The sequence below is a fragment of the Phallusia mammillata genome, chromosome 2 (assembly GCF_965637545.1).
Source record: "Phallusia mammillata chromosome 2, kaPhaMamm4.hap1.1, whole genome shotgun sequence".
Classification (NCBI taxonomy): Eukaryota; Metazoa; Chordata; class Ascidiacea; order Phlebobranchia; family Ascidiidae; genus Phallusia; species Phallusia mammillata.
In genome coordinates this window covers 22,579,450-22,601,809 of record NC_137253.1, presented here as the reverse complement: position 1 = coordinate 22,601,809, position 22,360 = coordinate 22,579,450, and the positions used below count along the sequence as shown (strand labels likewise).

Below are 22,360 nucleotides of genomic sequence, written 5' to 3'. Positions count from 1 at the left end.
CTGAGAATCTGATGCACGATGTAATTAATCTCTGAATAGTAATCACAAATTCCAAATGAAAATATCATAAATTAGAAATGGAAATCACAAACAAAACACAACGAGACATTGCACGGTAGAAAACAAAACAGTATTTAACTAATGCCGAGCCGAAATTCATATCGGTAAAAATTAGTAGTAAACATTTGTAAAAATTAGTTAAAGTTTGGAAGTCAAAATCTACATTGATATTAATAATTTCAATTAAAGTCGAATAAAACAGTCAAAATGTCAGCAGCAGACGTCCCACACGGAAGAAAAATGTGCAAGAACACGGATGAAATTTATACAACGCTGAATGGATATGACAATTATAGACAGCAGTCGGCAATTTTTAATATCTAGCTAAATTGGACATGGAATGATTAAAAATTATCAAGACCGTTTTGGATCAACGTTCGTATCCGAGTCCCCCTGCTCATCCACCAAATCGTGAAGAATACCTTCCGCGTATTCGAGCTTTTTAGAGATTGCCAGTTTTGAATTTAGGTTATCCACGATTTCGTCGATGTACGGTGCCTTCTGAGTCCCGTGAAACAGCAGAGCCCAACGAGTTATTCGACCTGTAAGAGCAATCAAAATATAAATCTAACTTATGAGAACACTCCATCATTGTACTTTACTTAAGTTTCGACCAAATATTTTAGATTTAACATTCACGAAGACTGATTCACTCAGCAATTTGTTCTTATGTTAAAAGGTTTGATCAAGGTTAGACTCAAAGTACGTGCAGATAACGGTAAACTTGTAAATAGTTTTTAGTGACTGACCTTCTTGAGGATATTCAGAGTTGAGAGAAACTGATAGTTTCCATTCTCCACGTGGATCCTCTCCCCAAGTGTGTGTTGTCATGAATGGCCATCTACACAAATCATTATTATTTTTAATATTTTTCACTTAAAAGTAAGGTAGTATTATAGTATTTACTACGTCACTCTGTTCTACCTCAATTTCACCAACATTTTTAGTTAGTTGATCCACAGTTACCTCCTAAAACCACGCGTGCTGTCGTCATCGTTGGGTCGTTTATTGAGCAACATGGAGTTCGTTCCCATCGGTGACGTCAAATTGATAGTGACGTCACCACGACGTGAAGATTCAAGTGTAATAAACGCCTGAGACAAAAACATAACTTTTTTACTAAAATAAGCGCCCCACGTGGGGCTCGAACCCACGACCGTTGGATTAAGAGTCCAACGCTCTACCGACTGAGCTAGCAGGGCGGTTGCTGTAGTTGGAATGAATGCCTCAATTCAAACCCATGCAACGGAATTGTGCATAGATATTCCTGGAATGATTTAGGTAGAGTTTAGCCACATGCCCAAAACTCTAGCATTCAAACGTTTGTCAAGCAGATACTAAATTGATTTTGTTCAAGGTGTGGGCTCAAAATAGTTCCGTAGCAGCTGGAATTAAAACACACTTTTATGTTAATTTAAATAGTGCTGAGACCAAATTAGTATTTTTGTCAACTTTTTTGAAAACACGAGCATGCTCCTATGCCAGGGATATTAAAAGTTTCAATTTTTTGCGACAAGTTCAAATTGGGGCAAAAACAAAAAGAAAGCGCCCCACGTGGGGCTCGAACCCACGACCGTTGGATTAAGAGTCCAACGCTCTACCGACTGAGCTAGCAGGGCAGATGCTAACTTGACTGTAAAAATCGAGTTTGATTTAGGCTTGGAAATCCTGAAGTACCATCACTGGCTGTCAACAGCCTGCGGTATTATGTTGTTACAGTGCATTGACCACAGTCCGAAATAGTGAGTGAAAAAGCCAATACAAGTGGGTAAGCTATTGACCTAACTTACGACACTAGAAGATAGTTCTAGTTACACCACTTTAATAAAAATGTGCATGAATATGTAATTTGCTTGTTCTCACTATTATTTTAATTACAAAATCGAATTGCTCAAGGATTTTAGCGCATTTTGTACGTATGGTATTTTTTGCTGGCCAACTGCAATATTGCTTAACGCAAGTCGTTTGACCAACCTGCACGTGTTCCAGATATCTAATATGATTGGGTTTTCCATCACAAGCATCAGTGTCGATGGTTAGCTCGAGGGCGCCATCTGACGGAATGTTGAACGGTGTTTCGATTAAACCTCCCTCGCAGCGAAATCGTGCAGGTACGGTTTTCCACGTTGACGCCATTTTTACCTAAAATGCACCAAGTTCAAGGTTGGATCCATCTCCCAATGAAATATTTGTAGGTTAATATTTATTACATAATTTAAGCTTGAAAGAACAAATTATTTTACAGATGAAAACGAGCAGAAACAACGTAACATTTTCAGGAAAATAACACACACATAATTAACAGGCCCAATACCTCTGTATTGCCTATCAGTCATGCCAATTAGCCTAAACCACAATGACTCACCATTCTCTCGGCATTCAGGACACCGAATCCAAACAAATGGTTGAAAAACAGTCCCACTCCGTTTCTCTTCCACTGGTGTAAATTGTCGTGCAGTTGTTTCGGTGTTGATGTAAGAACGGTTAAATGCTAAAAACACATTTAAATGTCAAGCTTTTTAGCCAGGCCGTCTAAAGGGTGACCACGAGGAATTTTATGGTAAACTTACCTGCATGTCACGCCACGTCAGGTTTTTGTTTGCATCCAAAGCCAACGCGAAAACCCCAGCGGCCTCGGGAGCGGCTGCCGATGTACCAGAATGACGAAGCGTGCACTGCCCGTAAAGGTCGGTGGTTGCCTGTGACATTAAACGTATTGTCATGATGGTTTTTAGGAGACAACGAAAGTCATTTATATAATTTATGCGCGGGGATAGTAAGAAAACCGCGGCGGCATTGCGCAAATTTCGGGGAAAAAGAAAATCCAGAACGATCAAAACAAAGCCTGACTTCAAGATTTTCATTTATTTATGTATCATTTCCAATCACTATCTTCCGTTGTATAAAGGCTCTTTGCTTTATTTAATCAAACTCAAACATGGATAGCAAATACTAGTTGACGCAAAACACTCACCACTCCAGAACCGGGGCGTTGGCCACGTCCGTTGCTAAAAGTTGAAGCTAAGGTTGACGAACAGCTTTCGTCGTACAAAGCTGTTTCTCCATCATTAATAGCCGAATTCACCGAGATTGTCCACATGGAGGCAGCATAACCATCACAGTTGCAGTCGTCATCAGCACCACCGTCACCAGAAGCCCACACATATATCGAACCAAGTCCATTACGACCCTGTATGATAGAATTTTTAGAGATTTAATTTTGGAGTTTAGTATGGAGTTGTGTTATGTGTGGTATTATTAGAAATGCTTGATTATACATTTCGCCCTACATCCTATAGGGGAGTGTTTCACAACAAATGGTGAGAACGTTAGAAGTGGCAACATTTGAAAACAGCGTTAAAAATTATGTTTAAGAATAAATGTGTTTGTTGGAATTACACACGATCTCTTTCGAGAATAAAAGTGTGAGACTGATTATTATTCAAACCCACTTGCGAAATTACATATAGTTCATATAAAACACCGTTGTTGATGTGAATATTTGTGCTTGTTGCAACAATATGCAAAATACCAACGATTAGACTTTTCGAAAATCTATTCAACATCCATTCTACTTCAATACCTTATTCACTCCATCGACTATCGCCCGTAATGTCAATTCACGAGGTCCGTCCACAGTCCTTCCGTCATCCGTCGGTCCCCATGACGCACTGCAAAAACAACAATTCATCCACCCATCTGTCGCGTACGACCGCCTACCCTGTACCGGGAATCGATAGAGCCTCTATTAATGGCGTATGTCCGCCTTCTGAGTCTGTCAATAGATTATAAGGCATTCCGCGTGACGTAATCTATCTTAACGTGACGCTATCAACGGTATTGCGCTTGTTTAGATTCAAATCGCTCCGACGCATGACAGAATCCTGGAGTGTTTTGGCCATGACTTAAAATAATATTAGTACTTGTGACGGAATAGTCTACGGCGTAATCACATGACATTTGCATTGACGTCATTAACATCCGACCGAACGTTACCATGGTGACTAATTACATCCGACGCATCGATATTCTTACCTGTAAATATCGATGAGGTTTGGTTTATACGACATCGAAGCCGCCTCGATCACGTCTGTCATATAGGGCTGATCCAACATTCGAATTCCTGCAATTTTCGAGTTGTAAGCCACTCCCACTCCGCATATTCCGTTGTCTGCAATGCTTGAAACCTCCCCTGCACACCGTGTTCCGTGACTGCAAAGGAAAGTGATAACAGGTTGTTGTTTGAACTTTGTTCTCGTTTAAATTCCACAAAGCAACAAATCGAACCAACAGAAGTTAAATCTTTATGTCGGGTTACACGAAAGTCTGCAGTAGTGTTGGATTTAACATACACTTTTCCAAATTTGTAGTTGCAAATCGAGCTGATAAGTTTTAGGTATGAGTTACCTACCCCTATGATGATAAATCGAACCCAAATGTAAAGACATTTTCAACGATAGAGATTTTAATCAACAAAAAACGTCTTTCTGTGCTATAACGAACTTTGTCTAACACTTGGTATTTCATGTTGCGTTTAATGTGGGGCTAACAATGCAAGTAAAAAAGGTTATATCGTATCTTCTTGACAATATTGTTGGGTAGATGTAATTTTGTTTCAATTTTAAAGGCATTAGAACATTACTGAACGACAACTAACTTGAATTGTTGTTTTTAGCTGCAATAAGTGGATTTTTGCTGGTGGATTTTTAGGGCTAAACCAATCCACTTAGCAGGTCTGGGTTTGTGGACACTCAAACAGATCATTGCTACTGGCCGCGTTTTTGGATTAACAAAGGGTCAGTCCGGAAACGCTGATTGAAATCCCACCGGCGGTTTAGACATCTACGGAAACCGTACAGTTTTCAAAATCTGACTCTGCTTTTGGGGCAAACAACCACGGGATTAAGTTGATTGATTCGCAAACGGTCATTTACTGTCCAAACGCCAACGCCGCCCCTTTTCTCAACAATGGCTTATACTCTGTTGGATGAACCAAGGCAGCGAACACTGATAAGTAAGATGGGTGATAACGATCACAGGGATCCGCAATATCCTAATCACTGGGAGCAAACTACGGTAAGAAAGAGCTTTACATTTGGTAAATGCCATTAAATGCTGCTGAGTTCGCACTAAGAGGCTACGTTGTGTTCCCTCATGACGTAATATGTGTGATGACATAAAGGCGCAGTAGAGCGCTGTCTGCCGATAAATCTTTGACAAGATGAGTAGATTTGATTTTCCCAACGCTGTTGTTTACACCTTCGATGTTTTGGCCACTGCCATGTTAAAAGCATTTTTGTTAAGTGCATCAAGGCAAGGGAATGAAAAGAATGTGGTCGTGCAACATTGAATTTAGAAACACGCCAAATAAATGAAACAGTCATCTCCTATAAATAGCAATTACGCAACCACTACACGAAAACTTGAACAGTGGTATTCATCGCGGTGGCTGGGGTGGCAAAAACGTGTGGGCAATACATCGTGGGAAAACGCATGTAAATATTTTAAAGGTAACTGTGGCATTACATCACCCTTATTTTTGAACACCTGAACTATGATTAAATGTTGTTATTTATTTAATTTTATATTATCTTCGTGGGGTATAAGTTAACTATGGCAATGTCCCTAAACTTGTTTTCACTTACATTACGCTTTTACCAATACGTAAGTAACATTGTAGGAAACTCACAAACAGTGTAATGTTAATCCTTTTAAAAATATAGATCAGTAACACTGCAAGACGTCTATAAGGTTTTCTCAAAGACTGCGGCACAGTTTACCAAGCACAGAATATGGCGACCATAGTGAAGATTAAAAACACAGATTACCTTCACACAAAGCGGTTTAAAACCTCCAGGGACGGCGATCGAGATCTAACAAACAAACAAAAAGGCGCGTAGGTGATAAGCAAGCGTGGCTTCTCCTGTTTGCGCGGTCATTGACCTGCCAGTTTTGCTCACGGCGCTAATTCGAGCATCGTTCCTCACAAAAGTCAAGGTTACAGCCACCGCGAATTCTTAGAATCAGCACCGGCTTAAACTTTTCTGGACACTAATTACGATGTTGGTGATGTAGGAAATGTGTTTGGACACGGTATATATTAGGTTATCGAGCGGCGACTGCATGATTTTGAACGCTGTTGCAAACGTGGCGAAACGTTTCGCGGGCTGCAAACCACAGTCTATTCAAAACAGTTGCAGTTCTTCGCTTATTTGCCACAAGTTTATATGCCAACACACATGCCTGAAGCCGGCGCTCTCGAGTTTTAGAGCTTTTTGGAATATTTTTTCTCAGCATAACCATTAGGGAACTCAATAGGAATCTAACTTTTTAGAATAACGGTATACAGCAGCGATTTGATAAATATGTCGTGAAGTGGCTCAGGAATCAAGAAAACCTTGATTCGGGGTTGAAAAACAAAAGCTAATACCAAGTACGGTATGAATTCCCTGCTCTGTTCATCGCATAATTCTATTTCATCACCGGTAGAAAATCGGATTACTTCGCACCCACAGGTCGGAATTTTTACAGAAATTTTAACAATTATGCAAATTAACGCTGACTGCTTTGAACCGTCATTCATCACACAAACAAACGCAATCCGTATTGATTTCGACCCGCGCTAATGAAAGGAATTTTTTGCGCTGTCACGTTAGTTCTGTCAGAACCACCTGTCGTCAGAACAACCGTCAACAAATAGAAATTTCATTGTGTTTCGGACAGCTTGGCGTTTGGGTGAAGGGTTTTAAAAAAACATTGTTTAACCTCCAGGTGGTAATAGGCATACATTTGCCTCGCATACCCGTAAAATCAATAAATTGTAAGATCATAATATAGAACATTGAGAATTTCAGAAATATATTTGACTGTCACCATTTTTTGCCTTTGAAATAAGGACTGTTGGAACGCTTATTAGTTTCGGGATAGTTTATCATAATAGGTTTTAAAATTTTAAAACCGGCTGTTTAATCCCAGTCATGCGCGGGCGCAGGTGTTTAAAAAGAAGAAGCAGGTGCGCAATAACACAAAAATGAAAGCAAACAATGAATTTTACAGGCAACTAATCGATAGTTCTGTTAATGGTTTGTTAGTTTCCCATCAAATGATCATAAATTCGACTCAATTCTCGTAAAGAGTTTCAAGCGTTTGAGCGCTTCTGCCAAACTGGCGTATGCACAGTAAACAAACAATCAGTAACTCAATATGACAAAAAGTCGTCTTGTCGCATATCACGTAGATGACATATGACAGCAATAAAGCATGTTTCATGCCGTAAAACGGTCCTTACCCCGTCTCTTCAATTTATCCAAGCAAACTAAATTTAATTGTAGAAAATAGCGCACCTGTTGAACCAGTCCACAGTGTAGCGGGGATATGGAAAAGGATCATTGCTGCTGAAATCGTAACTGGCTTCCGCGTTCTAAAAATAAAAATGAGCATATAGTTATGATCATACAGCAAGTGATAACTGCCCACCCCAAAGCAGTCACTAACACCTCGTGTTTACTTAACATTTAAGTCGTGAAAAATGTACTTGTGTGTTGAGTCATGACAAGTACATTTCCTAGAAACACAACATGTAAAATAGCTGCAATATGCAGTCATTGATCCGAGTTGGCATTTCTGTTGGTCCTACATGTATGATGTCATGAATTTAACAATGTTATATTTGTTGTTTTTATAAAACAAACGATGTCAAAACTGTTTAAAAGCGGGCAAGTTGAGCTATTAAGTAGTTGATCGGCGCAAAGTTTAGGTCGTAAACATTTGTTCACCTTTTTTAAAGGTAATTTGAAAGTGTTGCATTAGTGCTGAACTGTCAAAAAGATTGCGTCAAAGCAACGTAGTAAATATTCCCGCATGCGGTCATGTGCACCTTTTCTGGCTACCGAGACGTGTTTCGTGGTTTCTACAATTTTGTAATCGCAAAGAAGCCGATTAGTAGCCTGTTTAGTGATAGATGTACGTCAATAAACAAACAACCTTGATCCGACTCAGATAACCCGCCGCAAGTTGCAGGCCTCAATCCTTGCTTGTGGGTTCACAGCGGCCATGTTTGCGCTTTCGAAAACATGTTTGTCTTTCAGTTGGTGATCGAGTGGCGGCGGTAATCACGCGGGCAGTTGGGGCACCATGGGACCGCGCTGGGAGCTTTACACATCGGAAGCAGTTGATCAAATCGGCGCCTGTTTGCGCCGACGTCTATGATTTTACTGTGCCAAGTTTTTACCGCGGAACGCGATGGTGTTATATTGAGAGAAATTTACAGGAATGCCGTTATTCGCCCGCATAACGAGCATTTACGACAGACAGTAAACCCGCGGCCTTTCAAAGCTGCTTGGTGCAATCTGGTATTTTCGGTTCAGTGACAGCACGCTTACCTTGCCTAGCGCGGCCCTAGGCTTGCATCACTGCAAAAGTCGTTTGCGCTTGGCTGATCTTGACTGAGCATTACAAATCTCTTACAAGGGTAAAGCTATTATTTGCACAGCTACGTGACAGGATTGTTCTCTTTCGACGAGTTCGCATGCCATCAGCAGTCAGTAAGGTAATTTTTTCACTAAACATGCGGTTGGACCGCACAGAAAGTTCTGCGGCGCACAGTTAATCAGCTTCGCGTAGAGTTACGAGGTTCAATGAGCAAGACGTTTTTTTGTAAGTTTTGAAGGTCTGCGAAAATTATGACAGACGTTTTACCGTTACTAATTGCGAACAGTAACTGCCAAACCGGATCCTGTATAAAAACATGTTTTTTTCTTAGAAGCCCGTTGGTGCTGTGTGCAGGAAATACTGCAACCGAGGCGGTTATTGCGTTTATGCTCCAGGCGAAAGCACTGGATTCAGTTTTAAGGACTGTGTCGCGATTCGCCAAGCATCCAGCATGAGAAGACGGACTTCGGACAGACAGAAGTTGCTCCTTGAACATGCGTAACGTGACAAGATCTGACCGATTAGCAAAGAGAGATACCGTGATTCGTGGATTACTGTCCCTGTTTCTGTCCGTCGCCTTTGCCGCCAAGTCTGCGACCGCTACGGGCCCGGTGGAGCCAACTGAACCCTACGTCAACAACGCTTTTCGCACCGTCCGACTGATGACGTCACGAGTGGTGGTTACCGTCCTCGGTCGTGACCAGGATCGGCAATTGACGACTTACTATAACGAAGCGAAGCAACTGAATTTCGGCTTTCCACCGGCGTCAATGCGGCAGCACAAGAACGGTAAATATTGGAGATAAAAAGAAAATTAAAATTTTAGAATGCCATAAAATTTTAATTGAGAATTGGTCGATATTCTTATAGAAGTGGGATCGACTGCACAAGAGTCAGGTGTAGGCTTGCTATTTTCGACCCTTTATGACCTAGTCGAGGCAATATAAATTTACAATCTTGGGGTTAAACAAAAAATAAAGTTAAAAAGGTTAAATGTGCAGGATTGAGTAAGCCTTGTTTGTTTAGGCGTGTTAAAACGTGGCAATTTAGAAACATAAATCGTTTGCTTACAAAGTTCACGTCCTCGGCATGGTAGGTCTTAAACGGCCGCAAAAAAAGCGACATGGACGCAAACATGCATGTAGTATCAAATACAGCGGCTTACGCTTTGTGTGTGCATTTTTCTGGAAACTCGTGACAGGTTATTGCGGGAAGTGGCACTTGATTTTGCATCGCTTTATTGCATCAGCTCATGAGCTGGCTAACGTTACCGCATTTTGTGTGTGCAGAGAGGATGGAGCTGTTCGATGTTGATGCCTTGAAACCCGACGCTAGAGAGGATATTCGACGTATGACCCTCAGGCACCCGTGGCATGACGTTTACATGACCACTGACGTCATGCAGCATGTTCGAGCTTGCTATTACGGCTCCAACACCAACGAAGCTGTGGCACAAAACAGGTACATTTGTACGAATCCGCCGTATGTTTACTTGGAGGCAACCGATGTAGCTTCATCCGATCAGCGATACAAACTGCGATTATTTTTGAAATCTGCGACCAACGACAACAACAGCCCGGCAGTGCCGTCGCCCGTCGGATACGCGTTTGTGTCCGAACACACGTGGGAGATACGATTCCGCGGCCAGTTGGGCATTGTAACCCAGGCTCTGGCCATAGCAACAAAGCGCGTATGGAAGGAGAGCCTTAAAATGCTTTTTGAAAAGCAAATCAGAATCTTCCGAAAACGCGCTTCCAGATTCCGGGGAAGGCCATGTTCTCACCCTGTGCGTATCCGCGATCGTCTTATTCGCAGTGTTTCGGTAGACGACTTCAGGGGGGACATACGCGACGTGCTGCGCTCACCGAGGCAATGCTCCCACTGTCCGCCGACATCTTCTGGAGTAAGTCAATACCAACTGGCTCGCAACGTGCCTTGGAAAGAAATGACGAGCGAGCAAAAAGTGCAGGTGGTGTGCTGCATTGGTCACGTGGTTTGCAATCGCCTTCGTCGCACTTTGCTCGATTTAGCCGACAGCAGTTGCCTGAACCGACGGCGATGGGCGGCGTTGTCGGAGGAGCGTCGAATCGAAATGATAGACCGACACCTTACTGTGGGTTGGTTACGACGCAAAACTGAAGCTGACCGATGGCTGGTCGGTATGATCGAGCGGCAACTCGACGTCAAAAGCACCACTTTCATATTTGACGACGACGATTAGTGCGACTTGGTGAACGCGAGCCAAACAACTTTGCATTGATCGACGTGCGGTTGGAAACGTTTGAACAAATATTTGCAAACAACCGCAAAGGGTGAGTGTTTGCAATCTGGCGTCCGCCGATTAAAGATAAGACGCATGGCGGTGTGTCCGCTGCTCAACTTCCATTGTTAAGTTACTTTCTCCAATCTTTTTTAATGTTGTTTATTTTACGCGTTGTTCAAGTCTTTTTGCATGGCGCATTTTTATTTATGCATTGCTATGTTTTCAAATGCTTCAATATCGTTTGTAAGTTTTTACTCATACCATGTTTCCAGTCATATTGCGTGTGTTTAAAGTGTCCTTTCCTTTTGTTTCAGCATAACTTGTCATGTGCTGTTTTGTATCAATGTATACATTGTACACACCCTTTGCAAAACCTTACGTTGCGCCGTTATATAATTCATGCTATGTGTATGCTTTTTCAGTTAAAGTAAGTTAAAAAGGCGTATGTATATCTTTTTGTAAACGTTTTTCAACCTCTTCTATGTGTACAGTTTAAATGCCACTTCTTGTCAATAGTGAGTTTTCAGTTTTTACGGATCACATTAATTTTCTTGGCATTTTGCAGTGCCCTGTTGCTTTCATTAAAAATTCGATTAAGCACAAATGATCAACATGGATGTTGACAGTTCTGACTCACGTAGTTGTCACGCAGGTCGGGGTGAAGATAATCGATTCCGTCGTCCATTATAGCTACAGTGACACCCTTGCCGGTATAACCCATGTCCCAGGCCTTTTGTACGTTCAAATCCAAGCCGACGGTGCCACCCGCTTGCCCCGTATTGTTCTGGAAAACAAACATCGTTATTCCGTCAGTCAAATCGTCACTGGACCCAGGCGCGGGTTATTGTCCCGTTAACTGTTGCCATAAGCCATGACTTTGCTGTTTGCACGGCCAAGCGTGCTTGTTTGGTCTCAAATTTTTCACATTTAATAAGGCCAAATATAACCACGAAATGGCCAAACGATCGTGTGAATGGTAAACTCTTCTCATAAAACGGCTCTTATTTAGCGAAATTTTATTTTTAGTACTTGAAAAATAGTCATTAAATGGGATCCACAACTACAAATAGAACTTTCGAAATATATATTCAATTGTCATAACGTTCGCTCTTCATATACCATTAAAACATGTTGCCAAAGTTGTTACTATTTGCAAGGTAAACGTTACTTACAATGTACCACTGGAATTTGTAAAGCGGATCATGGCCCTGATATGTATGTTCTTTTGTCTTGTAACCCCGTTTCAACCGACCGTATCCTTCAAGTTGTCGAACCTTTTTAACCTGCAAAAGCCAGGGAGATTAATTTTGTACCTGGGCAAAGAAGCTCGAAACTTAACCACAGAATTCATGTTGGAGTTGCTTTAAGTCAACCTCAAAATTACCTTTGGCGACAACCGCAGCTTCCATATGTGTTCCAAACTTGGCTCTTGTGAGGTTCTTTTTAAGGCTCGATGTCGAAAATGGTAAAGCCCATCGTCCCCAACAACCTGCCAAAACACATTCAGTTTTAAATATTCTTTTCATAGGATCGGGGCCGAAGTTCAAAAGCCAAATCTATTACAGTTTCCTGTCGACATTGTACTCGCTGAGCGTCGGGAAACAATGATTTGTGGCTTGGGAAAGTAACAAACTAGCTACTTGCGGTTCTATTATTACGACATTGCCCGATTGGTGAACCCCGGCACCGCTCATCCAACAACCAGGGTCGATTTTGGGTGTACAAACCAGCGAGACAGCAGCCCTTGCGGTTATTGGGTCTCTCAACTTTGCGAATCGGCTTTCAACTACGGAAGGGCCATAAAAAGTGAATTCGAGGTCAAAAATACTGTGTGGCGTGCGATTTGATTTTCAATCAAATACAGGCATACTCAAGATGAATTATTGGATCAAAATCATCCCACCAGGATTGTAATCGGGCCAATCTTGGCAAAACAACCATTGTTTAACTACAGAGCTTCCCTTGTTCCGGATGTTTGCTGTTCTCGGTAAGCCAAGGCAAAGTCAAACACTTAAGTGGGACCGATGTATTTTACAACGTCGTGGTTAATGTGTTACATGACCGATCAATGGGCAATGTGACAAACGTGATTGTGGTACGACATTCGGAGTGCCTCTAACAGTTGCAAAGAGGGCTCAGGACAGGCGCCCTTTTTGCGAATGACAGATAATTATAATTAAAAAAATGCGATTGCATATCGATCGAAACTGCTCGTGGTAAACCCAATGGCCTTCAGGGGAAACAGGGACGTGCCATTTCCCTGACTAACACGAATGATTATCGATCATTGATCAATGCCTTGTTCGACCGCCAACATGAAGTAAATTGCAACGAGTCACCAAAACTGTGTGATATACATGATTCATTCTCACCTAATTAGTCGACAGGACAGACCGAGCGCTTTTTACATGTGGAATTATATATGGAAGTCTACCACAGCAATACATCATTCACTCTACCATTTTAATACACAACTCTTATTCAGGTATTCCGAAAGCCGATTTTTACGCGGAAAGCCGCATCTCTTGCCCAACTTGAGTTAACTTGTCAGGTCGACAACTTAGTTTTACTCCATTGCGCGACCTTGCGGAAACTTTTTTAATGTAAAACTTGCCAACATATTTTTGTGGGCTCCGAACAATAGCAAAGCGAGACAAATAGCATTTCTTTGCCAAAATTAAATTGCATATGGAGGATAAATATTTTTCATGTGGAAGAACCAAACTTTAATGGTTAAAATGTCTCGCACCAACTCCAAAGCGAGCTCATAGGACGTATATATAGATGGCCCGCAAAAGAATAGACGCAATTGTATGGTGGACATGTAACATTTGTGCGATGGAAAACAATTTTTAAGCAGATAACGTTTCTGAATCAAGAGTCACAAACAGATTACATGGCACGGAATTTCCAGGTCAAGTATATTTCTAGCGATTTACTACGAACAAAATTACTGCGGTTCGTATATTTGCATGTGTGACATGACACACCGACATGTATGATAATTTGTGGAAAAACCGCAGTATATCTCTGTTATGTACATGCGAAACGCGTGCAGCAACACACGAAAACCACAGAAGCACACGTATCTCACTCATTGGTATGACACGTATTGTTGGGTTGTCTAAGAGGAAAGTGCCATATATATATACAATCCATATGTGTTAATAATGGAATTTTGAAATCAATATGTGTTTGGGGCAAGTAATTGCGCAGGGTTTGTGAATGTCACTGTGATCTGTACGCTTTTACATAAAGGCGACTTCTATAAACTTCTATAAAACAGTATTTCGGAAAATATTTTGACAACATTTCACACGAAATTTAAAATGTAAAAAACGGTTCTCATGACATCCTCAAGTCCATCATTGGGAGTAGATACGTCGCACGGCGTAAAGGTCATAAGCCTTTAAATAATTCATTTGTGAACAATGGCTAATATCGTTTTTGCGCAGGTAACAGTCGTCAGTAGTTGGGCGTGCGTCATTCCAAGGAAAAATATATCTTATTGCGTTCGTTAAATCGCATACATAATGCATTTCAGAATGGCTGAAAACGACTTGTGTGTTTGATCGACTAGGCATTAAACACAAAATTATGCATAATACATTGTGTACGAAATAGGTGTTTTAAGGGAAAGCTTGTGGTGTTTGCTGTTGGCGTTTCACTGTCGGCTTGCCTACTGTGTAAATAGCGACGTTCGCACAGCAAAATGGTTCCTTTCCTTGAGAAAACCACCCAAGCGAGGCATTTCGCTTAGGCAATGTTTACCCAGATACCAGGCAAAATCAAAGCGTTGTTGGTAAATTGTTGAACCCAAAACTGGTTTCAATTACAGTCTCATGGCAAAATTACATGCGTTAGGTGTTAAACATACAAGTGTTGAATGAAAACATTAGTCTGACTTACCGTGCCACGATTCTCAAATCCATGTTTTGTAGCCAGCCAATCTGCATGGGCCCTCTTTGCTGTTGATGGCCCTTCCGGCGTCATTTCCACTATGAAGTCATTTGTGAATACATGAGGGGGCTTATTCGTACCAAGACTGGCATGTTGTTTGGCCCCTGAGCCAAACGCTGATTGCAAGGCAAAACACAACAGTAGTAAGTATGGTAGAAGACTTAATTGTGAAAAGACTCTTTGAAACTGCTTTGCCATTCAAACAATTGGTCGAAAACTAACTGACTCGAGATGTCCACTGATTATCGTGCTGTACAATTTACTCAGTTTGATTGTAACGCCAGTAACCTTAAAAGCTGTAAACGAAATCAAGAGAATAGTTACTAGCATAAGTTTCAGTAAGTATCATCGCACAGACTCTAATCTGTTCACTGTTTTCTTCGCTTGTGGAATGTACATACCTAGCACAATCTTATCTGCCAGTCGCAAGGCTGTTTGTCTTTGCTCGACTCTTACACTGACGAAGAAGTGCTGCAGGATGGGCAAAAATACATAACATAGTGGACATTAATCGATACAGCTCGTGCGTTTTTCTCCACCGGTCGAAACCCAGCGTTAAACATAGACCTCCACACACAATCAACGCTCGTGACGTGTGAATAATGCATTGCCACAGGTCGGCTTTGTCGTAAATGGCTCCAGATGTGGTCATGTCTACGTGATTTTCGATTTAGAAAATGTATTACATGATTTGGAACACATCTTGTCCAACATAATGTGGTTACCTTTTTAGGGCTTCTGATTTATGTATAAATACGTTATTTTTAACTTATTATTTAGACATAATAAATATTTTGTTAATCAAAACAGTATTTCTTATTTCATAAAATAACACTTTTTGAGTATTTGCATTGTAACATTTTGAATTGAAATGTAATGAACTTTTAGGGTAGGCTACAGTCCATCATCTATCCAATACTGTGTTTAAAAAAAATTATTGGACATTGTAACGCTTTGACATGAGAAAGTAAACGAAGTGGCCTTTTCAGTTTCTAATTTTTGTTTGGGGTAGACTGAACCGCAAGGCGCACCTTTTTAAACATGAGAGAGAAATAACGAGGGTGATCCCTGAGAGACAGTGAAATGATTGCCGTTCGTCCGTCGGGAGCTTGCATAATTTATGAAGATCGATTTAAGTTTCGCCTTGTACATGTGTGGCGTCATACGTGCAGTGGACTTTCACTGCACATTTTAAAGTTCATATCCGCATCAACGTAAAGTTATAATGCTACAGTAATAAAGCGTATATCGAGCCGACCTTAAAAATGTCTTGCTAACCTTTAAAGCCTGAGCATATTTGCCTAATAAGCACAAGGGAAAATCTTTATCTTTAAGACAAAGACAGTATTGATTAAGACAAAGACAGTATTGATTATATTAACCAATTTTCGAGTTTGCCAACATAGCCACTTGCTGCTAAAAGTTGCATCGCAAGCACTATATCGAGGCCTGCCATCGGCGTTAATCCCAAAATAAAGACAACCAACAAATTATTTTTTTATACAAAACAAAGAAACGTTTTTAAACAAATCTTTGCATTTGTTCGAGTCGTGGCATATCATGTGCCATATATTAAAACAATATGTTCCAGCGACTCTTTGTTCGTAAAAATGTTTCTAGCATCTCACAAAAGCTCAGGTATATAGGTTTACTTTTACTTGTCAGGAACTTCTTGTGTGTTGTGGTGCAGTTACAGTCATGTTGTTTTCGAATGTACATACCGCCGCTTACCGGGCGGTGCTAACCAACAGAAATGTCGCACGGTGACACTGTTGTTTAATGCCATTAAATAAACCAAAGTCTATTTGAAACGTATATTTTTCTTATATAACTGTGCTTTTACAGAAATCGTCCTGAACCAACGTGCGCTCAATACGGATGATTCAAGTTTGATTTAGGTGTACTGAAAGCTTCAGTTACTAAGTAATGTATATTTTTCTTGTGGCAAAGTCTATATTTTATATATATTTTGAATAAAACACGTGGAAAAAAGTGAAAAAGAGTGGCATAACTTGCTTGTATATGTTATAAGCTCAGCCACAAGAATAAATGAAAAACGAGCGGGTTCATACACATCATGGATTCTAAATCTTCTAAGTAGGGATTATACTTGATTGCCGCCAATACCTGATATAGGTGATACTACATCACAACCTTAAATATAAGAACATTAGAAGTAAATGAAATTCACATGTCAAATATTTTATGTATAGATTATCTTGCGAACGAAAACTATATGTAGGTAGTTTGATTGGAAATATGACGCTATTCTTGGCCTCATGATTAGCACCAAGCACTTTATGTGGGCCAAGGCATATTTGTTGAATCCTCGAGATCACCATTGATGTCAAATAAGTCTATCAATATTACAAAGCTTTGTTAAAACTGATTATGCATGTTAGCCGGTAAGTATTTTGCACTGCGAGGCAGAAGAGACAATTGATAACTGGCGGGCATACCTACTGTACAAGACTATTTTGCAATTGCAATTGGCACAAAACCTATTTAGATATATGCGGCTGGTTAAATTTGTGGCTACCTACTTTATACAGTCATATGTCAGATTCAGTCAATCTGCTGTATTTCCGCTAGGGGGTAGTAGTGACCCATTTCTGTCAACATTGATGACAAAGCACGGTTGCGTAAGAAGTTAAGAAACTTGTGACGCATTACAATGACTTGCAATTTTTGTTTAGTTTTAAAAACCTTTGCAAACACTCTAATGCCACAAGATCGTGAGTCTGCATTTTTGGTACATTGTCATGTCACAAGGAAAAAATGCATACTAACAGTTAATGCCTACAATGATTATTTTATTTAAGACTGCAATGTCCCTTGACCGAATAGTGAACACAAATTAAAGTGAATTGAAGCAAAACTAACAAAAACGAAAGAGATAAGCAGCATCCTTTGGCGCCGACCATGGCCCCAAAACAGCTCGAATGTTGGCATACAGAAAGGTAAGGAAATAATACTGTCAAAAAATGTTACTATTTACAGCCCAAAGTACTTGCCATAAATGTCACAATCACCACGAAAATGAAAACAATGTAGAAAAACCACCTAAATGAACTACAGTAAAAAAACATAATTTGGGACGTAAAACACACAAAATGCATATCATGCTTCCACTGTCGCGTTCGCTGTGAACACAACAAACTTGACAATAGCATGAAAGCGCATCACCAAGACAAATTGTATTGAAGATATTGTGCCACTTAGCCTTTGCATATATTGATTAGAAGCCCTGAAAACGAGACGTGTGTAGTATTGGGGTAATTTGGTCGGTTTCCGTTCTTATCGTTAAGCAAATCCAGATGCGTTTACTTTCAGCACACAAACTCTTGTTTGGAGCGCATACACATCCAACAACGCTCTGTCACGTTGCAATCCGCCACCCGGCTAGTTGAGCATAGCTACCGGCAGGCTGTAAGGGTACTTCACCCTGCAAAATGTTCTAAAATCCGAAAGTTCATTTGCGGCCGTTTTTGGATAGGTGTCCTGTGGTTGCCAGCTCCGTTTCAAGGAAACCTTTCACTGCTGTACCAATCGTGGTTAGGTCCAACAGGAAGGTGTCATGTCCAAAGATAGAGTTGAGCTCGTAATAAGACACACTTTCGTTTCCTGCAAGAACGTAATGATACATTGGTAATAAAACCCTGGCCAAACGCAATGGCTTGTTACCAAACTGTTAATTCAAGCAAAATTGTTTCAAGTAAAATGACATGACAAAATATAATGTGTAGCAAATGATGTGCCACACCAACCAGGTCAAGTTGGTTTTAATCCGTAAACATTTGCGTTATAAAATCTGCAATTATTATCGCTGCAAGCAGAGAGCATTAACGGCGTTCATTAAAGGTGCAATAGCTAGAAATTTAATTGGGTCAATGTGCCACGTTATGCAAATCCACAAACAAGCAACGCAGACAAGTTTTTATGAGTGTTTTGTGTGGGTCAAAGATCACTCACCTGCTTGTCGCAGCCGGCTGCTTAGCTCGCGTTGTTGATCGATAGGAAATATGACGTCACTCGTGGCGCCCATTACTAGCACTGGACACTTTATATGGGCCAAGGCATCTTCGTTTGAGTCCTCAAAATATTCGTTGACGTCAAACAGGTCCATAGCCTGCAACAACACGATATTGTAGTGTCAATATATATTACCGTGTTGACCCAATTTATTTTCGCTGTTTTAAAAGTGCAACTCCCCAAGACACATACAACACCGAAAAACAGATAGTTCTTAACATGTTATGGAGAAAGGTTGTACAAGTGGCGTCCATAGTTCATAAAAGAGCCATTGTAAAAAATATGTTAACGACTAAACAGTTATTGTCATAAAACAGTTAACCAAGGCTAATTTTAGTGCACTAAAGGCGTACAAGGCTTTGGTTTCCAAATTTGCGACAAAAAATCCCCATTGTTGAAAGCAAACATCAATTTTCGCAGACTATCAATAAGCACACAGGGCTATGACGTCAAACTCCTTTACGGTCGCTCAAGTAGAATCTATGACAATGACTGTAAGGTGCAAGGTACACAGACTTGTGAAAAAGGCCCGCAATGGCGCGGCTGATGCAATGCGTGATCAGTCACGCGGCCCTGTATAATGTTATGCCGTGTACGTGGTAAATGTCAAATTTGTCCTGTGCCAACAAATCGTGAGTGGGAAAAGTAGTATGTCAAGTTTTACATAACTATGCAAATTTGTCTAGGTCTTCTGATCCCAACTTTGCATACGTGTGTGAGATACTTTTCAACTGACCCAGTTTATTTCCGCACAGAAACATTTTTTGCTAAGTAAAAAGAGTCGTAAACCAAGAACGCATTAACTAGTGTACAAAATAACTTTACTGTTCAGTTACACAAACATACCTTGGAAATATACAGCAACGAGTTGGGATCATACTTTGTTGCGAACTGCAGACCTTGATACTCGATGTACTGTTCAATTTCAAAATTGTGGCATAACGACGGAGGCTCGCCGGAAATTCGCTTTCGTCCGAATCTCTCTTCCCATTCCAGCCCACTTCTATACGTTATTGTTCCGATTTCTCTGTAGGAGGAAGGTCGGCACCATTAGATAATTGTAAAACAGATAAAAGATTTAAGGTAATCCTAAACTGATGTTTACATAGAACACTCCATGAAGCACATGCGACTTGTGAAACCATGAGGTTATATTTATATGATCTTTACCTATATTTACAAGCAAACACCACACCAACCTTGCTAATTTCATGCCCCTTAAAGGATATTCCTTTCCGTAATAGTGCCCCAAGTTCCAGTTGGGATCTTCCATTATGCACCTTCTTTGCAAGTATCGCATAGCAATTGCAGATGGGTGGGTTTTGGCACAAGCAGAAATGGATACCACCCTGATAGAAATTAAACAAATTTAGAAACTAAATACAGGGCACTCATTCTGGGGCTCATTTACCTGTTAACTTGAGTCGGGTACATTGCTGCCATGGCAACGGAACACATTCCACCTAAGGAAGATCCCACAGCAGCATAGAGCTGTTAAAGAAAAACAAAAATTTTAAGAACAAGCTCGGTAAAAGGCCAGGAATTAGGTGTTAAGACGCTTTGGCAAAACAGCACACATAATCGTAACAGGAAAGCAACAAAAAAGACTATCTTGTGACCAAGTTTGTTTGTACTTTAATGGCTGGTCAATTTGGGACGAAAAATGTGGCATACAGTAGATTCAAGAAGCTAAACCAGGCACATAACTACTATATTGTGAACTGAAGACTATGAACATACAACTTAAAGTTAAACAAGTTGCATAGCATTGATGCATCAAAATTCGGATCATAAACAAAAGGATATTGCCATCACGGGTTTTGTTCAAACATGTGCTCATTTAAATAGTAAACAAAAAGGGGCGATCAAGCTGCCTAAAGTATGTAGCATGCCACGTTCAAAGGTCGCTGTGGGTAAATAAACCGTAACTCTGTGTAAAGGTTGAAATTGTGATTTAATATTCTATTACCACACTTTATACTTCTAAAATGAATTAAACTCTAAGGTACACAAAAGATGTGTATTTTCACCAAACAATATAAATTCAACCCAAATGTTGAGCATAGTTGTGTATTACAGTGTTAGTATTACCTTCAATGGGATTCAAATTGCCAGATAATTTAACGAAACTTGCCCGAAAAGCAAATTTGCTGTTGTTATATACCCAGAAAAATCATTTTTTTCTATGAGTATTGCACCAAATTTGAGTTCACAATATTTAAACATACCTTCTTTATTGAGAGTTCTTCTAAAAGAAGTTGCTGTGCTTTAACCATATCCTTGATGCTTATCATGGGAAAATGTGTTCCATAGTGTTTTCCAGTTAAAGGATTTTTACTTGATGGGCCCCTGAAATATGTTCACAATATTTGTGTTAACACAATTTAAACTGCAAATGCAGATGAAACAAAGCACAACATACGTTGAGCCGTAACATCCACCAAGCTGATTTGCACAGATAATAAAGAACTTGTTGGTATCAAGTGCCTGACCAGGTCCAATAAATTTATCCCACCATCCTGGTGCAGAATTGTCCTAAATAATCATACCATTGAAAACATCAATATAAATCAGTTAAAAATAGATGGTTGCATTATTGTTAACACTATTTAAAAAATGGATCAAAGCAACTTTTTGCTATGTATATGAAACCCAGTAATAAGTCTTGCACCACTTTTTGAATCTACTTTTGCATTTTTAAAATAAACAACACTCCACAATAACATGTCATATTTTTCAAATGATTTACCGCATGTTGTGCAGCATGGGAACTTGCAGATAAACCTGTGTATAATAGAATAGCATTGCTGGCATCCTCGTTCAGCTCTCCCCATGTTTCATATGCCAACTAAAGTTTAAATAAATGGTGTAAATCAAAAGTGGTTTTGTGGTTTTCCACACAAATTGCATGCTTGCCTGTATTTCTGGAAGAACTCCTTTGTTATAAAAGAAATGAAACGGTTTGTTGTGTTTGAAGAGTTTGTAACCACCCATCACCTTTTGATAGTTTGGTTCTGGTCCATCTACAAATCTATGTAAATATTTGGAGTAAATTACATTGAATCACTTAAATCTACCCAATAAAATTATATCTAACATACCTTCTGTTTAAACATGGGAATTCAAAGTTGCTGCCTCTAAACAGATTTTCAGTTTCGGGCAACTTGACTTGAGGTAGTGCACTTAAATCACCAGGGAGGGCGATTTCTTCTTGTAACAATGCTTTTTGATTTTTAGCATTACTCATGGTGTGAAACTCACCATGTGGCAAACGACGAACATTTGCGGCCACAGTTGTAGAAAAATCTCGCTTAGAAACTGCTGCTGCCCAGTAAAGTACTTTTAACTTCATGTTTTATCAAAAAGCACTGTTATCTAATATAAGACTGAAAAAAATAACAATACTTTAAATAACGGTTAGCATATCACCTTTAACAATTCAATTTAATTTATTTTTGCTTTAGAGTCCGCGTATAACAATAAAGACAGATAACATAACAACAAGAATAAGACCTACTAACACAGCGTTTCAACGAGAACAAAAAACTGCCAGCAAAACAGAACGAAGGATAAGTTGTTTTCGCTGCAAGGGGATTTTATAACTGCTTGTTGGTT

The 22,360-nt window shown here is 40.1% G+C and overlaps 3 protein-coding genes and 2 non-coding genes across 5 annotated transcripts; 1 reads left to right on the top strand and 4 right to left on the bottom strand.

Annotated features, from left to right (window-relative positions):
• Positions 1–7: 7 nt before the first annotated feature.
• LOC145213663 (neuroendocrine convertase 2-like) lies at positions 8–15,043 on the bottom strand. Its single transcript, XM_080082029.1, has 14 exons — positions 14,663–15,043; positions 12,138–12,242; positions 11,926–12,036; positions 11,391–11,537; positions 7,404–7,480; positions 4,096–4,272; positions 3,644–3,731; positions 3,035–3,250; positions 2,631–2,759; positions 2,426–2,551; positions 2,035–2,202; positions 1,027–1,154; positions 810–901; positions 8–602 (listed from the first exon to the last, which is right to left on the bottom strand). The coding sequence occupies exons 1-14, from the start codon at positions 14,909–14,911 to the stop codon at positions 415–417; spliced, it is 2,001 nt and encodes a 666-aa protein (XP_079938155.1). The 5' UTR covers positions 14,912–15,043; the 3' UTR covers positions 8–414.
• Positions 1,190–1,262, bottom strand: Trnak-cuu (transfer RNA lysine (anticodon CUU)). Its single transcript has one exon. It is a non-coding gene; the product is annotated as a tRNA-Lys (tRNA).
• Positions 1,607–1,679, bottom strand: Trnak-cuu (transfer RNA lysine (anticodon CUU)). Its single transcript has one exon. It is a non-coding gene; the product is annotated as a tRNA-Lys (tRNA).
• LOC145213664 (uncharacterized) lies at positions 8,814–11,358 on the top strand. Its single transcript, XM_080082030.1, has 2 exons — positions 8,814–9,279; positions 9,780–11,358. The coding sequence occupies exons 1-2, from the start codon at positions 8,985–8,987 to the stop codon at positions 10,709–10,711; spliced, it is 1,227 nt and encodes a 408-aa protein (XP_079938156.1). The 5' UTR covers positions 8,814–8,984; the 3' UTR covers positions 10,712–11,358.
• Positions 15,044–17,505: 2,462 nt separating the features above from the next.
• LOC145214852 (uncharacterized) lies at positions 17,506–22,157 on the bottom strand. The gene is made up of 10 exons (XM_080083460.1): positions 21,847–22,157; positions 21,662–21,776; positions 21,495–21,593; positions 21,168–21,280; positions 20,974–21,094; positions 20,157–20,236; positions 19,945–20,094; positions 19,592–19,772; positions 18,686–18,842; positions 17,506–18,337 (listed from the first exon to the last, which is right to left on the bottom strand). The coding sequence occupies exons 1-10, from the start codon at positions 22,095–22,097 to the stop codon at positions 18,186–18,188; spliced, it is 1,419 nt and encodes a 472-aa protein (XP_079939586.1). The 5' UTR covers positions 22,098–22,157; the 3' UTR covers positions 17,506–18,185.
• Between the last annotated feature and the right edge of the window lie 203 nt (positions 22,158–22,360).

Coding starts and splice junctions, on each gene's coding strand:
- LOC145213663 (XM_080082029.1), bottom strand. CDS start 14,911: ATGGCAAAGCAGTTTCAAAGAGTCTTTTCACAATTAAGTCTTCTACCA. Junction 12,037..12,137: donor AGCTGCGGTTGTCGCCAAAG/GTAATTTTGAGG, acceptor TGGCTTTTGCAG/GTTAAAAAGGTTCGACAACT. Junction 902..1,026: donor AGCACGCGTGGTTTTAGGAG/GTAACTGTGGAT, acceptor TGATTTGTGTAG/ATGGCCATTCATGACAACAC.
- LOC145214852 (XM_080083460.1), bottom strand. CDS start 22,097: ATGAAGTTAAAAGTACTTTACTGGGCAGCAGCAGTTTCTAAGCGAGAT. Junction 21,777..21,846: donor TTCCCATGTTTAAACAGAAG/GTATGTTAGATA, acceptor ATATTTACATAG/ATTTGTAGATGGACCAGAAC. Junction 21,594..21,661: donor GAGTTCTTCCAGAAATACAG/GCAAGCATGCAA, acceptor TTTAAACTTTAG/TTGGCATATGAAACATGGGG.
- LOC145213664 (XM_080082030.1), top strand. CDS start 8,985: ATGCGTAACGTGACAAGATCTGACCGATTAGCAAAGAGAGATACCGTG. Junction 9,280..9,779: donor AATGCGGCAGCACAAGAACG/GTAAATATTGGA, acceptor TTGTGTGTGCAG/AGAGGATGGAGCTGTTCGAT.